We start from the raw sequence: 16,985 nt of genomic DNA, 5'->3' as shown, positions 1-16,985 counted from the left end.
AGTGATGAGCTATGATTAGTGTCTACTGATGCAAATACCCATTATAGAAAGTAAACAAGGTTTTCTGAGCTGTTGTAGAATATTTTCATCTAGGAGCCACTTGCCTATATAAGGAAGACATAATACCACGATTTGGCACATGCTACTGTATCAGATATGATTACCACATCTTCTAATACAGGTCAGTCAGAGCCACCATCTTTACAAGTATGTCACTCCTATTACTTCACAAGACAAACAATGAGCTCCTAAGAAGTTTTTAGAAGTTTGAGTCCAGTGGTACCTTTAAGACCAACAAAGTGTTATTCTTGGCATAAGCTTTTGTGTGCATGCACACTCGTTCAAATACCTAAGAAATTAGTCACTAAGAATCTAATATGGAAACAACTGTACACACGTGCCAACTAGTACTCTTATTAAATAATTGCCAAAGCAGAGAAGACATACTCCAGACATAACACAAGTTGAATGAAGCTTTAGACAACTCCCTTTTGCTGTAAAGGAGATTCTCAATACCTGAGATAGATAGAACTGGTGAGTGACAACTGCAGCTATTTTCCCCAACCAAAAATTCAGCAGATCAACCTTTGCTGCTGCAGTAATAAAGATTTTGTTTCCTAAAGTCTACCAACTGGTTTCCAGGACAGAGGTTCAGGAGCTGTATTTTCAAATCTTCATGACAGTGTTGAGGGAAAAGGACAAAAAGATTTCTTGGGGTGCCGTTCTTATGGAGAGCATCTGTACACACAAACACACACAGCAGCACTGCAAAGTGCTACAGTTCTTCAAACACAGCTCAGTCCACTTCAAAGCCAACATTCACAATGGACTAGAAAAAGTAACAGCAAAGCAACAATTTCAAATTTTTCTTCCAGTCAACATTTCTTGATGCATCATTACATAGACTGAGGCATCTATTATTATTATTATTATTATTTATTAAACTTGCTATACCGCCCTATCCCCGGAGGGCTCAGGGGATATACCGCCCTATCCCCGGAGGGCTAATCTACTGCTTAATTAGCATACACATGATGTGGGGGGAAGCAAAATTATGAGAACAGGAAGACAAGCTATAGAGGAAATGTGTCAGGAACTACTTACGCCCTAGCATATGTAAAAAATTGGAGACCCAGTAAAGCACAGAGAAAGGATGGTTGATGGAAATTTGACCAGGCAGGGCCAAGAAACATAGAAACTACCTCAGTGAATTTTGAGATAAGAGCTAACTGAGAAAAGTGCCCCGTGAGTTAAACTGGGGTTGGAAGAGGAGTACAGCAAGGTGTAGAGTATATACAAGAGCACCACAGGGCTCACATGCAGAGGAAATTGCGATAATCTAGCAATATAATTAACTATGGGCTATATCTTGGGAGGAATACAATTAAGATTTCCTGTTCTAGACACAAATAGTCAGCTATGTCCATTCATGCTTTACAATATAAGTATTTAATGTACCAAAGAATATTTTACATATGCTAACATTTCATTTACTAGTACCAAAACGAAGTATCATAGTTGGACACATGTTTTCAAAACTCTGAACGTAAACTCCAAATATTATTCTTAAAAATTTACAGATAAATGGCAATTATGGCCAATTTCTATACCAAGACAATTCCTGTGTCAAAACAAATACAAAACCTGGCATGCTGTGGAAACAGGTGAAGTGGTAAAATGCTTAAGAAAAAAAACTGAGAGAAGGTTTGAATAATATTAAATAACAACATCAAATATAAACTTAATATGATCCAGATTAACTGTAAAATAGTAGACATCTTGTATTGAAACTAGTATATAAATGTTAGTGCAAAGTCAAGGATGACTCAGGGAAAGGGACAAAGCAAATCTTAGTAATGATCTTATGGAATGTGTCATTCTAGAAAAGGTACTATTTCAAACAGAACTTGGAAAAAATGGGACAACACATTTGGAGGAATTCACATCTAGAATTCTGAAATACTCAAATCATAACAGAGGAGGTGATAAATCTTCTAGCTCCCAATATGAATAATTGACAGTAGCCTAAGAGTACTTCAATACATTTTGCAGTTCTCTCCACACATACTCTTCCCTCTTATTGTACACATATGAAGGTTCTCAAAACATTGAGAATGGAACAGCATTACTCCGGAGTATAAAGAGTCGTTCCACCACTTAAAATTTATCTCACCAGTTTCAACAGGCTTTGGCAAATTTTAGTCCAAAAAAAATTTAGTCCAATATATATATATCTATATCTATATATCTATATCTATATCTATATCTATATATATTTTGTCATGCTCAAACTAGCATACTTTTTTTGTGTTTCAAATGCCATTACTTGGGGAAACTGCTGATGAAGCATGACACAGCAAAACTCAAGCAAACATTTCATATGCTACCTTAGTCGAGTAAGTTATTTGTTAATATGATTTCAAAGGTCTGAAATTTGCAGAAAACCTCAATTAGAACAAAATCACAAGCTTCACTGTAGATTATGTATGAACTATGTCATGCAAACTGTGTTTCACATTACAGTGAATAAATTCAAAGAACATTTATGTTTGTCAAATATATTCTAAAAGTTATTTCAATCATACAGAACTGTCCTTTTAGTATATTTACCTGTGCAGTAAAACTTTGCAGGCCATTCTGATTATTTTTGCTATTCCAAACGAGCATTTCATGTAAAAACACTTCATTTGAAAAACAATACAGTATGGAGTTCTCTGTTGGCTATTCATTCTGCTTTCTCAACGACTTCAATAGCTGCTTGCAAGATGGCACTTCTGGAGTGCTGCACTAAGCCCTGCAGTCTACATAGAAATAGACTGCAACATGAGGTCACTACTGACAATAAGCTGCCCAATCAACATTTTAGCTCTGGTGTGCTTTTCATTCTACCTATTCTTGATGCAAGATGGTAAATCCTAAGGATTCCTGAGAATAACATCAATCTTCCCAGTTTGAGTGCCATACAAGAAAATAATCACAAATAATCACAAGATAACATATGGTGAAATTTAAGACATTTGAACAAACCGTAAGCAGTAAGGGAACTGTGAGATTACCTTAGACAAACTATGACTGAACTGGGGGAGGGGACAGACAGGCTACAAAGCAGAAGAACTGAACACAACCACAAAGAAACTCTAACTAAAATAAAATCAAGCTTTCAGAGAATCTGAGATCAAATAAAAATCATATCAACAAAATTTGGAATGTTCTCAAAAGTGTTTAAAATGAAAATTACAACACACACACACCAAATGTAACACATGTAACAAATTCCCTGTGTCATGAATCCAACTCTCACAAACCTAAAGTCACTGCAACACAGACTATCAAACAGAAGTATCTGAATAAAATTATACACTGCTCTATTATTTCATAGTTATACTACCCAAATCTTTTCCAATGTTTTATTATTTTCCTTCTAAAGCCCTTTCATTATAAAACTGCTTACTTTTTGCCAATAAGCCTCTACCACTCTCACCACGGTAGATTTGTTCCAGTAGTCAACAACCCTCAAATAGTTATCGGTGGCTGATTATCCATGGGGCAGCTGCTGCGCGCTGTCACCTGGCATGCCTCGGGGCAAGAAATCTTGTTCTGACACACTTCCTCTCTGGTATGTGCCAGGAGCAGAAGCTCGTTGGGGCAAAAAATCTTGTCCCAACACGCTTCCTCCCTGCAGCACGCCAAGAGGAAGCACGTTGGGACAAGATTTCTTGCTCTGACTCGCTTCCTCTTGCCCTGCCTGTACTTCTATCTTTCCCCTCAGAAAGCAGGAGCACTTCTGGCGGGACTTTTGCGCCAGAATGGGGCAAAGGCAGGGCAGAGCTGGTTATGGGTAATCTGCCTGAGATTTCTGTATAAGGAAATATTAAAGCTATAGATAACTGATAAAAGGAAAGAAGTTGTCCTCCAACACAACCATTGAGTTAATCATGCAACTTCATTTTTTTCAAAAACAAGTCTTCTAATAGTTCAGTTACTATATTAGCACTATACATTATACATGTTAGTAATAACAGCTTCATCCTGCCCATATGGATAATGAAACCTGTGTGATCAGGGACAACCGCAGCTACCACTGAGGGTTCTGCAAATCTGAGGGACAAGTCTAAACTTCTCAAAATACAGTGGAACCTCAGTTTTGATTGCCTTCGGTTTTCATCTGTTTCGGTTTTCATCGATTTTTTCAGTGAAAAATTTATCTCGGTTTTCATCAATTTGCCTCGGTTTTCATCGATTTGCAGCAAGGTGCAGAGGGTTGTGGAGAAAAATCACCCGGACAAAGCTGTTGCAGGCCGTGTCTGCAACTTGTTTAATGACAATGTCTTGCCCCACTTCAGACAAATCTTAAAGAGCCATCAGAAACAGACCTCTTTGGACAGCTTGCTGATGCGACATTGGTCCACTGGCTCTGAACCTGGTCCCAGTGTTATTGTTTGTTACTGTTTTCAGCATTAAACACTATGTTTATTCACCAAAAAATGTGTTTTTGGTATGTTTTTTGGACTGCCAAGAACAGATTAATTGGATTTACATTGATTCCTATGAAAAAGTTTGCCTCGGTTTTCATTTATTTCGGTTTTCATCTATTCTTTTCGGACGGATTACCAACAAAAACCGAGGTTCCACTGTATTTTAAAGAGGGAAACGTTAGCTGTAATATCTGCATACGTGTAAATGTTTTTTAAAAAATCACCCTGGTCAGAGATTGGCAATTATAGTGGCCACAACAACCAGGCACTGCCAATCCATCTGCCTGGATATTTGGAATGGGGGTCTCAGAGGTCACCAGGATAGAGAAGAACATAATGGCAGTGGCCTGGGAAGGGTGGTGAAGATTTGATAGGAAGCCAGAACAACAGGGCAGAAAACTGGATCTCTTCTCACCTACTAAACCTGACAGGTTCCCCTCTTACATCTAATTTATTATTTAAAAGCCCTTCATCTAACATTGGGAGAAGAGGAAGTAATTCCCAAGTCATCCCAGGTAGAAAAGGCTCTTGCAAATGTAGGGTTGATCCAAACAAACAGAAGACCAATTCTGCTCACCCAAGAGTGGGGAATGACTTATAGCAATTTTGATTTCTCATGCAGACTCCCTGGAAGTAATCGTCAGGAACAGCTGTTTAGGAGGAGAAGAGTCATTTTGCAAGCTCACAGTTAAGTGGACTCAACTCACATTAAAGAGATTCTGCCCTTATCCTGTAACTCCTAATGCTATGAGTAAGACATCATTGCCTAATGCTATCCTCATAAGAGGCCAATTTTGAACTGAGACTGATGCCTAATTGCCTAAACACATACGGTAATAATCTGAAAGTTTTTCTGCTTTGTTTAAATACAAATAATTTCTCAAGCAAATCTTAAGCAGCAAGAATTTTGTGTGTGAAACATTCTGTTCTAAGGGCACATTAAAACATTCTGTTCTAAGGGTACATTAAGAAGAGATCTGCATATGATGAAATTTTGTTCCATTATAACTATCTTACTGTACTTTATTTTAATCCATTTAAAGAGTTTCAGTTAATGAAAGAAGCAACTATAAGTTCTGTGTAATTCAGTAAGTGTTTTCTCATAGCACAAGAGTAAACAAAGAAAATATTAAAAGCAGCTAGACTGACCTGTTTCTATGTACATTTTCCCACTACAGGAACTACAAGATCAGGAAAAAAAGCACTAAAAGATCAGGAAAACAAAGGACCAACTTGCAACAAGGCCACAAATCTAAGAACAAATTTTAAAGTGTTAAAAAGGTGTATTATATCTCCTCTCATGTGCTAGTTGTTTTGTACAACTGAACAATTATGCTGTCAGAAAAAGGCAGAAAATCTAAAAAAGTAAGAACTTCAAAAGAATCCTTTATTTATTTATTGAGCTTACTTCTTTGTTGCTCCCCTTCCAGGACAAGGGCTGTTCAAGGAGAATTACAACAATCTCCAGCATTTAAGACAAAAGGAAAAATCATACAATAAATCAGATGAGCAGCAATAGTTTAAAACTGGAAGGTCAGCACAAAACTTCAGCAAGTAATGAAATTTCAACCAGAAAGGACTCAAACCAACTCAGATTGTGAGCAAAGCCAGAATATGATTTTTAAAAATCCAGAGTTATATACAGCAATAAAATGGCCAGACATCACCGTACTAGAAGATGATCTGGAATAAAATTCAAACACCTGAACAAAAATTTCTTAAACCTGGCACCCAAAAGGCACTAAGCAAACCAGGAAGGATGCCATTAGGGGAAAAAATCTGATAGGCATCTACTTCTCCTCTGTGTGGGTGTGGCAATACCTTACTTACCCTGTATGCCCTGCTTCTATTTTTTTTGGGGGGGGAGGGGGGACTCCCCCCAGCAAAATGTAGGGCACACAAAATACAGGATATCCTTTAAAGATTCGGGTTTTCTGAAAACATGGGGCATTATTTTGAGTTTGTAGAAAGATTCATCCTGTCTATTCATAACTCCAGTCTTTGGATTTAAATATGTACCGAACTGAACTTATGGATATAGAGAAGAGGAAACAGTTTGGGGAGGGGGATACAGGTGAGGTGCCCTCAGAAATCCTTGCTTGTTCCCTACTGCACAACTGGGCCCAGTTCAGCAGCTGGGACTGCACAAAATTTTTCCAAGGACAGAAAGCCAGGGGGAGAGGAAAAGGGAAAGCTGGCAACAGGAAGCAGATAAATGTAGATTGGAGGGTGAGTGGGAAAGAGAGAAGAAATCACAAACAGGGAAGAAGCTAGAGGGCTTTTAGGGAGTGGAAAGAACAAACAGTGGGAGAAAGGGAAATGAGAGATGTCCCCTTGCCAGTCCATGAGGAACCCCCACTTTTATCTTATAAAGCTGGAGTCACCAATAATGAAATAGTCAGAAATTAATTTGTGTTTTATGTCATGATTATTTCTCTTGCAGTAAACTAATTTCTATTAAAATGTCAAAAAGGTTGGTAAATAAAATTTTAAGCTAGCATATATGGCATGATCTATCAAAATTTAAATGTGTTTAATTCCTGTTGACTTCAACAGAAGAGAATGAGGCATGTGCTTAACACATGCTCTGAAATTAATGGAGTGTTAAAGTGTTTAATTCTGACTGCACTTTGCCCACTGAATTCTAAACTTACAAGAGAATGAAAAGAAGTAGATGTGGAACTACTCTCTGACCGGATTCTTTGAAGTATCACAAGTAAGATACTAGATACATACATTTTGCCATTAATCATAGGGCCTAAGAACGATTTTGTCATGGTCAGCAACAGAAAAAGCTGGCGGGGTATTCATACATATATGCTGGAGCAGGGTGTGGGCAATTCATTTTCAACTGCAAAGCTTACTATCTCTCAGTTTGTCTCATAAGATACTTGTGGCTAAAATATTCATGCTAGGTCCTTAGGTAAGAAGATATAGATTTAATTAACAAAAAGGTCAGATGAGAGAACTCTGAATGGACGCTATTCCACTTGATGTTGACTGGCTCTCGAGAGTAAAAAAATACAACAATGTACTGCTTAGCTAATGCTGCCTATAGTAGAAATATCATCAATACCTTGTTGAAGCTGCAACACTGCATGACTCCAAGATGCTCTCCATCATATCTCGAGGCTCTATATCTTGCTTATATTCTGGGTCCATATTTTCTTCTTCTTCTGGCATTTCTGGCTGGTCAAGCTTTACATCATCATCCAATAGATCATTTATCTTTAAAAAAAATCAGTAAAAATCAAATGTCCCCAAAAATCAGATTAGTAACATCTCAAATCTTTAGAAAAAGTATGCTTTATGTAGTCGATAGTGGAGGAACAGGTGATAATAAATTTAGGTTTCCTAAAAATTCTGTGGTATAATGTATAAAATCCTCTTATGAACAACGGGGAGAAACTGAAATAAAGGAAAAGGCAATGCTGAGGACAAGTGAGCCACAGTGTGATAAAAGGGTGAAGTACCAATCCAATCCAATCACCTTTATTAGGCATAAAAGGGTGAAGTACTTGGGACAAAGAAAAAGGTATAAGAGGACTGACCAAGTGCAATGAAGTTTAAAAGCCCATGCAATTGAAGTCACTAGAAAGGGAAGACAAAAAGGAGACCAACGGGATAGAACACAGGTCAGTGAACTTGTAGGGCTACACAGCCAATGATGACATGAGAAGACCCTATTTTCACGAAAGTCAAAGCTCAAATGTTCAACATGCCGCAGCCAAGGATCTAGATTATGCTTTCTGAGGCCTAAAAGTGATTAGGAAAAAAACCTACACTCATAACAATTAAAACAGGTGAGGGGCTGTGGCTCAATAGAAGAGGCTCTGCTTTGCAGGTAGAAACCCCAGGTTCAATCCCTGGCATCTCCAGATAAAAGAACCAGGCAATAGACAATGTGAAAAAGCTCTACTTGAGGCCCTGCAGAGCTGCTGCCACTCTTAGCCAATGCTGATTTTGATGGATTAATGGTCTGACTCCATATAAGGTAGTTTCATGAGTGTTCATGTTACAGAATTGCTTAGCAATACCCTGAAGTTTGTATCTAATAAACAGGGTTTCACAAAGTTGCTCACAAGGGCGCAGAACCTCTACACAGCAGGACACACAGCTAAGTCAAGAACATATTTGTGAACTAGTGTTAATAATACATTTTTATTTACAAAATATTTAAACTTAAAACAGTACTTTGATATTCTTACCTGCTCAGTTATTGAACTTAAATTAGATGAGAAATCTTCCTCTTCATTTTCAAAAAGTTCATCATAATTCTCTAACAGTCCCGCCATAACTCTGCTAACTAGTTCTTGCTCTCTCAAATCCTCCACATCTGTGTAAATGCTAAGAAAAAAGGTCAAAATAAACGTTAAGATTTCTGAAACGCATTTTCCAAAGATTACTAACAGTTGCCTGCTCTGTAGATATTTTACCGGGGGGTGGGGGGGGTGGGGGGGGTGTCAGAAATGTACATATTACAAATTCTGATCCTATGTTTCCATCTGCATATCTCTCATCTCTGTTTCTAAGTTCATGAAAGTAATCTAGAACAATTTTATCTCCATCCTTTCCAGATGAGGCAATCACCATTATCACACAGGCTTAGGACCCAATCAGCTACAAGCAAGTCATGTAACATCATGCTCTCATGATATCAAACAGGAAAAAGAAGGAGGTAGAGTTATGATCTACAATTGTGGCAGCAACATAAGAGAACCAAGAACAGGTGGACACAAGCTGAGCACAAGGTGGGGGATGAGCACTACAGGAGGGACAAACCAGCAAAGGCAAATTCAGAAACCATTCTCACTGCAAAAGCTCTCCCTTGCCTTTTTTCTCCCTTTCCCCATACCCACCAGGCACCCGAGGCTCCTTGCCCCTGCTTGTGGCATGGGGTTCTTCCCCCATCTGCAAAATATCATGCTCTCAGACAGGGGCCTTTGGGCTGCAATGGAAAATAATGACCTGGAAATAGCAGAAAGCAAGGGAGAGCTTTCCCAGGCAGCGGAGGGAGACCTATGAATCTGCCTGTTCTAAAAAGTAATCCTTACTACAGAACAGTCTCATTGCGGCACATATATGAAGAAAGAAAAGACATAGTGTCCTAGCTCTGTATGCATACACACTAACACAAGGTTCTTCAATAAAACAGTCAACATGGCCTACAGGGCCAGGTAAACCACTAGTTGGAATTCTATGGCCCTCTTGAGGGTCATAAACCATGTGGTGAAGACCACTATGTTCCAGAGCTGTTCCCAGTGCAACATGATGAACAAATGACAGAAGCCCCAATATGTGCTCAGAAGCACTTGGTCACACACATTAATCTTGGGACAACAACCACGGTAAACAGGAACACCATTTGTTTTAAAAAATTATGCTACTTTTAAAGTAGTACTACTTTAATTTTACACTACTACTACAATTTTCTATTGCAATGCAAAATGCAATGTTTGAAAATATACATAAAAATAAGTTAAAACAATTAAAAGAGCTGTTGTTAAGATAAAATAGTAGCCACTGTGGTATGGTGATTTGAGTGCTGGACTAGGACCTGCCATGGAAGCTTGCTGGGCCAGTCAGACAAATACATTCAAACCTATCTCACAGGGTTGTTGTGAGGGGGAAAGGCAAGGTGTAAATGAAATAAAATAAAACTTGATTTTTAGATTAAATAGTTGAACTTCAAAAAACGATATGAACAGTGAACTTTTAGTCAATCATTTTTAATCAATGTGTTCACTGTAATAGCCTAAACAACAATAAAGCCAATTTTATGCAAAGGAAACTAAATTTTGTTCTGTCAAATAATTTAACTGCCAAATCATTCAGAAAAGTCTAAATGTATTTACTGCAAAGTTGCATTAAAAGCACATAACAAAATTCTGTAGTATCTAACTTACTGAAAGACATCGGGACCAAAAACTGCAGCCAAAGAACTTGCAGACCAAGTATCTTCATGATGTGATGCTACATTAGCTAAAAATCTACATAGAAATTTTAACAAACTGTAATTAAGAGGTGGAAGCTGCTGCAAGAGAAACCTCAACTTTCTTCCAAATTCATCTTCATTATAATCTGTAAAATGGAACGGAAGAACTGTTTAGTCAAATTGTGTGTGGGCTGCTGCACAACAACATCTTACAACATTTAACAAGATGACAAATTTCACTTCAATACCAAAAAAGTATGAAGGAATTTTTTGGCAATGCTGATTTCAAATTTTAAATTCAACCTTAAACAGTATGTAAGCATTCTAATGGATATACAACTTCCCACACCACATTATTTCAGCCTTTCCATACATATCTGTTCTATTGATTCTACATACCTGCTCTATTATTTCTTCTTATTCAGAATATTTATACTGATCAGTGCACAAAGAAGGATTACACCCAGTTGGTGTAAAATAGATTTACATAGACCTAAACAATGGATTTATATAGTCCTAAACACAGTCAACCCACTCAGTTTTGTAACCATTCAGAATATACTTTTAAAACTATCCTTATTAGCTATTAGTCCACAATCCTGACAACAATGATGGCACTGATATCAATAAGAGTAGTTAACATGAGCTAATAAACTATATTTTGCAGGAAACTTACTAAAACCACAGTAGTAACTTTTGTAAAAAAAATAGTACTGCAGGTGGACAGTAATGTGTTCCCACGAGCAGGGAAAGACAGAAAATATCCTTTGGGAACAAAGTCTGCACACAGACTACTAAAAACAAGTTGGTTATCTGCAATTATTTCTTCAAGTGGTCATTTCTAACATCAAATATGTGGTGTTTGTACCCAGAAAGAAGCCACTGATGAAAATTCTATCCTGTCCTTAAAACTGATGCTCAAATCTCCTCCTTTAAAGGGGCACAGGACGGGTTCCAAGAAGGGAGGAAAAAAGGGACGTGTCAAATTTGAGGGCATTTGTCACTTATAACAATAAGACTCAACAGACTGCAGTGTAAGATTCTTGTTAGCAGAAATAGTTTGAGCCTGGTTCCTACTGGACAGAGAAATGCGAAGACATGAAGCAGTAAGTTGGCTGAATCAAAGACTACATTTAGCTTTGAAAGAAATGCTGGTATTGCCACATTGCTTGTAATGTGGATTGCATTGATACTTGGTTGTGAATGGTCACAGATGGAAAATCCATAGCAGGCACGGTCAGCAGGAGACAGAAGGGCAGGTGGTCACAGAGATTGGGGGACAGCCAATTCTTAGTAACTGCTAAGATTCTTAGTAACTGCTAAGAAAACCCTGAATTCCCTTGTAGACTCAGAGGTTCTCAGCAAATCACCATCTGAGAACCACTGAGTTAGCAAATACACTTGAGGTTACATTTGAGGTTACAAACTGTCTATCACAAATCAGAAGTCGTCATCTGTCCAAAGGTGTTCTGTTGCAAATGACTGCCCTTTCCCCCCATTGTCCCTTATCCCTGGAACTTCCTGTCATAATTCACTTCTCAAAACGTACATTTTCCATGAAGCCTTTGGTACAGCGCCTTACCACTGAAACTAGGCTCAAGTATATGTCAGGGAACATATTTGTGCCTGATCACCCTCACATCCTTCTTCTTCGCTCCCACTAGAATCTCCCCACGTCTAATTTCAGACTGTAAGCTCTCCTATCTTCTTGTTATTCTGTAAAGTGCCATGTACACTGATAGCAGCCTATTAATACATACCATTTAAAAAGGAGATTAGATGTACAACCACGATTTACCAGATTACACAGAAGAAGAAAGGTCTTATGCTTCATTTTATCTTTCATATTCCTAGTTACGTATCAAGGTTTGGCATACATTTATCTCCCTTCCTATTGTAATGTAGACTGTAAATTACTAGCAACAGAAATGTAAGACAAACAGTTTTACTCATCAGGTAATACACTAAGCTGCGATTATAAGGAGGCTGATTTTCGTAGCAACGTAACCAAAGAAGAAAATTAGTGGAAGCATGCTCACCGTAACTTAAGATGACAGAAAGGTGAACTAAAATGGCTCATCTTTATTCCGGAGAGAAGTGACTAGTGGGGTGCCACAGGGTTCTGTCCTGAGCCCAGTGCTAATCAATATTTTTGTCAATGACTTGGCTGATGGAATAGAGGGCATTGTAATCAATTTTGCAGATGACAACAAATTAAATTCGGAAGGGTAGCTAATACCCCAAAGGACCAGGTCAGAATTTATAATGACCTGGACTGATTAGAGAGTTGGCTCAAAGCTAACAAAATGAATTTCAACAGAGATAAATGTAAGATACTACACTTAGACAGAAAAAAAATGAAATGCACAGATATAAGATGGATGACACCTGGCTTAACAACAGTACATGTGAAAGGGATATGGAAGTTTTAGCAAACCTCAAACTGAACATGAGTCAACAGTGTGATGCAGCAACCAAAAAAGGCAATGCTATTCTGGGCTGTATCAATAGGAATATAGTGTCCAGATCGAGTGAAGTAATAGTACCACTCTATTCTGCATGTATCAGACCCAACCTAGAATACTGTGTCCTGTTCTATGCACCCCAATTCAAGAATGATATTGACAAGCTAGAAAAGGTCCAGAGGAGGGCAACCAAAATGGTAGAAGGTGTGGATTCCTTGCCCTACAAGAAGAGGCTTAGGAAGCTACGTATGTTAAATCTGGAGAACAGAAGGTTAAGGGATGAAATGATAGCCATGTTTCAATATTTAAAGGAATGTCATGTTGAAGATGGAGCAAGCTTGCTTTCTGCTGCTTCAGAGACTAGGATATGGATTAGTGGATTCAAGGTGCAGAAAAACATTAGGAAGAACTTCATGATGGTAAGGACTGTTCGACAGTGGAATACACTGCCTCAGAGTGTGGTGGAGTCTCTTTTTGGGGGGGGGTTAAACAGAGACTGGGTGGCCATCTGTCAAGGGTGCTTTGATTATGTATTCCAACATGGCGGGGGATTGGGCATGATGGCCCTTGTGGTCTCTTCCAACTCTATGATTCTGTATATGAAACCTGGAGATACTTCTCAGAAAGACTGCCAAAGAATTTTGTTCTTCCAGATACTCCGGGGTTGTAATAATTTTTATTTCCTTGTTGAGCCATGTAAGGCTCAACTGGTTTTCAACTATACTTAGAAATTTGCTTTTATGGTTCTATGAGAAGCCACCATTAGAGAGAGACTGGTCTTACAATAAAGGAACACAGAGAAATCTCAGACTAGCAAAGAAAACAAGGAACTTTTCACCAAGATGTGAGTAGCATAAACTATGAACACTGCACCAACTTTTACATTGCCACTGCTCCCAAATCTATCCACAAGACCACCAAAAGGAAAAAAAACAACTGTGAAAACTGTGCTCTTTTCTCTAAAATGATAACCCCATTTCCTTCAACCTGGCATAATATATATATAGTTTAAACCAAAGCAATAAATTGCAGCAAAATTCTCTGCAAACATACGGAATGTGACAGTGAGATAAAATCACTTGTGAAGGGTTTGATTTGATCATTTCTTGAAGCTATTTAAACTTTATTAAGATTATTCTACTACCTTGAGAAAGTTGTATCAAATGCATATGAAGAGTGCCAGGAATAACTGGTTCTGGAAGTGCTTGAAGGAAAAATCTAAGAAGACTAATAGCTGAAGGTACATCTGCTTCTTTAACCAGGTCCACATCTTCTCCATTATCATATCTTTGCCGAAGCCACGCAACTGTTTCTGCATTCCCATTGACTTGAAAAAGTCCTTCTTGCTCTAGACCTCCTTAAGTTAGAAAGAAAAAACACACACACCCCAATAAAATTACTTACTCCATCTGAAATCCAAGGAGATGAGGCAAAAAATTTTAAACAATCTTTTAAACAAATAAATAAGTCAGGAGTGACTGAAGCAGCAACACAAACAGAGGTAGGCAACATCTGTAGAAAGACAGTCATCTAGCCAGGTAGTATCTGAAAAACCGGCCTATCTGCAGTTATTGCTAAAGTTCCACTTTTCCACAGAAAAGTCTTTTCCCATTTGAAAGGCAAGCAAGGTAAGACACAGACAACCCACACCAATTAATTAACTTTTCAGTCAATAAGAATATTTTTTCAAAGACAAACAAGGGCTGCAGTTCTGGCAAAATTGCTATCCCTTTGATAAAACAAGATATCAAAACAAGATATTACACTGCTGTCTCAATTTTCTTAATTAGGCCCTCCGCATGCCAACTCAACCAGATGCCGAAAATTATTGAGTTCCTTGAGTGAGTGACAGGTTGGTCAGGAACAAAACTACAAATTGCTAGAGTGTGAATCTTCACAGGTAGCATGCTACCACCAGACCCCTTAATTAACCCACCAACCAATCTAGCCCTTCCAAGTCTAAGATCAAGAAGTCAACCCGGAAAGGATGAATTCCAAAACAGTTATTCTGGTAGCTATAACCAATAGAGCTACAGTACTGAATTCAGACTGAAGCACCAAAACCCACAACACCACAAAATACAATTAATAATGTTTAATAACGAAACGTGCAGTAATATATGATAAAAGAGCAGTGAACAAGGATAAAATAATAAAAGCTGAATATCTAACCTTAGCACATTTAAAAGCATTGGTTCTTTACATCCAAATGTTACCTAATAAGACTGAGTCCAAAGGAGTTTTAAAGCCCCAAATCCAAGGGATGTGTTCCAGTCATTACAGCCCACTTGGTCTAGATGTAATCCAAACAGCAAAGACTGGCATGAAAGACCTTCCTTCATGACAAACAACCCACATGATTGGCATGATACTAGTTGACCAATCTAATCTATAGTGAACATTGTAACTTCACTAATCAGGTAAGTTGCTAACCAGGTGACTTAACCAATCAGGTGTATTGTCATCATGAGGCCATGTACTATAAAGGGCCTAATTAAACTAGCAGCTTCTCCCACCCATGGATCCTTGCGCTTACGAGATGCTATGTGTAGCCCTCTCTGGATTCTTTGGCCTTGAAACCACTAGGCCTAATAGTCTAACCGGAATCTGGGTGGACTTCCTTATCTTGTTCTCTGAAACTGCAGTCAGCATGACTTTGAGTTCTCAGAAAGAAAAACTGGTATGATTTTTATGCAGGCCTCAAGATTGAACTAATGTTTCAGAAATACAAGAGGCAGGTAGGCAAGCCAGTCTCTTGACAAGGTGGCATGTCATTCTCTAAAATCAATCGATCAATCAATCAATGAAATTCTTAAGATCAAGGCAAAAAGAATAAATGAATAATGCATATGTCTAAATACTTCAAGTTTATAATTAAGCCACTGGCTTAATTATACTTACCATGTTCCTCAATATAGTCCACAACATGGCGAACTATGAATGGAATTTCATTGCCTGGCTGTCCTTCCTGCTGCAGTTCATCAAGTGGAATTCCAAATATTTTGTTAGTGAGAACAGAGTTGCAGTTACTCAAGGAAGGGGAGGAGCTCTTCCTCATATCTTTATGTAGCCCAATATCAAAGCTGTCTTTCTGTAAAATAAAAAGTTGAAGATTCATATCCATATATTAAATAACATTTAGTTAAAGGATATGAATTAATATGGACACCCACTATTTGATGAATGCAACTTCAGGTTATGAGATGACCTGTATGTGTAACAGCAGAACACTGACCCCATGAAGGTCCTTCTGCTCTGAGGAAGGGAGAGTATCTTGTCATTGGAGACTCCCATTTGTCCATCAAGGAGGCAGGACTAAAATTCCTGGGTGGAAGTCACTTGTTAATTCAGATTAGTAACTCCCAAAGCAGAATCTGTGCTAGAAACACTTAAATAATGCTCAACCTGTTAAACATTAGAGAACCTTAAAATGGAAATACAAAATGGCCATAACGGGAGCCTCATCTGACTTTCTGAGAGCAGTCTGATTTACAATCCAGTTGGTCATGTAGGGATGATTCCAGAAAAGCTTGGAAATGTTTTACCAATGCCTGTCTCCACATCACAACCCTGGTAGTCCTTGGAGTGGCCCATCTAAATTCTGCCTAGTTTCTGAGAGCTGATGATATTTGGCTAGCTTGGGGCTATCCAGGTCGGGGCTCTTACTAATTAGGCCCCCTAATAAGAAAGTTACTACCAGGGCATCTACTAATGGAATCAACAAAACATCCATCACTTGGATTAGGTAAAGAGTAATATCTAGATTAGGATTCTGCTCAACAGAACGAGGATTAGTCCACTTTTCCTTCATTTGGTGTTCAAAGGATTTAAGTAGGGGCACTACCTTCTCCATTCCAGGTAACCTTCAGTTCTTTGGTTCCACCTTACTTTTTTTTTCCCTCTTCCCCAGAGTCAGTGGGTTCTGAGAGATGTAGAGCCACTACTGACTTGCCTAGCAACCCTTGATAGTCTTCCAAATTAAACAGGCACTTGGGCTAATCCAATACTATCCTCTTTTCCCTTTCTGAGACATCTCCTTTATCAGAAGAAGCCAATGAGCCATATCAGACACAGCCCAATTCTCTCTCCTGATGGGGGAAATGCATACTG

The 16,985-nt window shown here is 38.4% G+C and overlaps 1 protein-coding gene across 1 annotated transcript in view; it reads right to left on the bottom strand.

Annotated features, from left to right (window-relative positions):
- FAM13B (family with sequence similarity 13 member B) overlaps positions 1 to 16,985 on the bottom strand; it is a 70,525-nt gene that overhangs the window by 37,165 nt on the left and 16,375 nt on the right. Inside the window, exons 3-7 of the mRNA XM_048487372.1 lie at positions 15,777 to 15,966; positions 14,020 to 14,232; positions 10,382 to 10,556; positions 8,684 to 8,822; positions 7,552 to 7,703 (exon numbers count right to left, since the gene is read on the bottom strand). Coding sequence (XP_048343329.1) covers positions 7,552 to 7,703; positions 8,684 to 8,822; positions 10,382 to 10,556; positions 14,020 to 14,232; positions 15,777 to 15,966 — 869 coding nt within the window. The remainder of the gene's footprint in view (positions 1 to 7,551; positions 7,704 to 8,683; positions 8,823 to 10,381; positions 10,557 to 14,019; positions 14,233 to 15,776; positions 15,967 to 16,985) is intronic.

The sequence above is a fragment of the Sphaerodactylus townsendi genome, linkage group LG03 (genome assembly GCF_021028975.2).
Source record: "Sphaerodactylus townsendi isolate TG3544 linkage group LG03, MPM_Stown_v2.3, whole genome shotgun sequence".
Lineage (NCBI taxonomy): Eukaryota > Metazoa > Chordata > Lepidosauria > Squamata > Sphaerodactylidae > Sphaerodactylus > Sphaerodactylus townsendi.
Note: the sequence above shows the minus strand (reverse complement) of the source record. Positions and strands in the feature narration are given on the sequence as shown.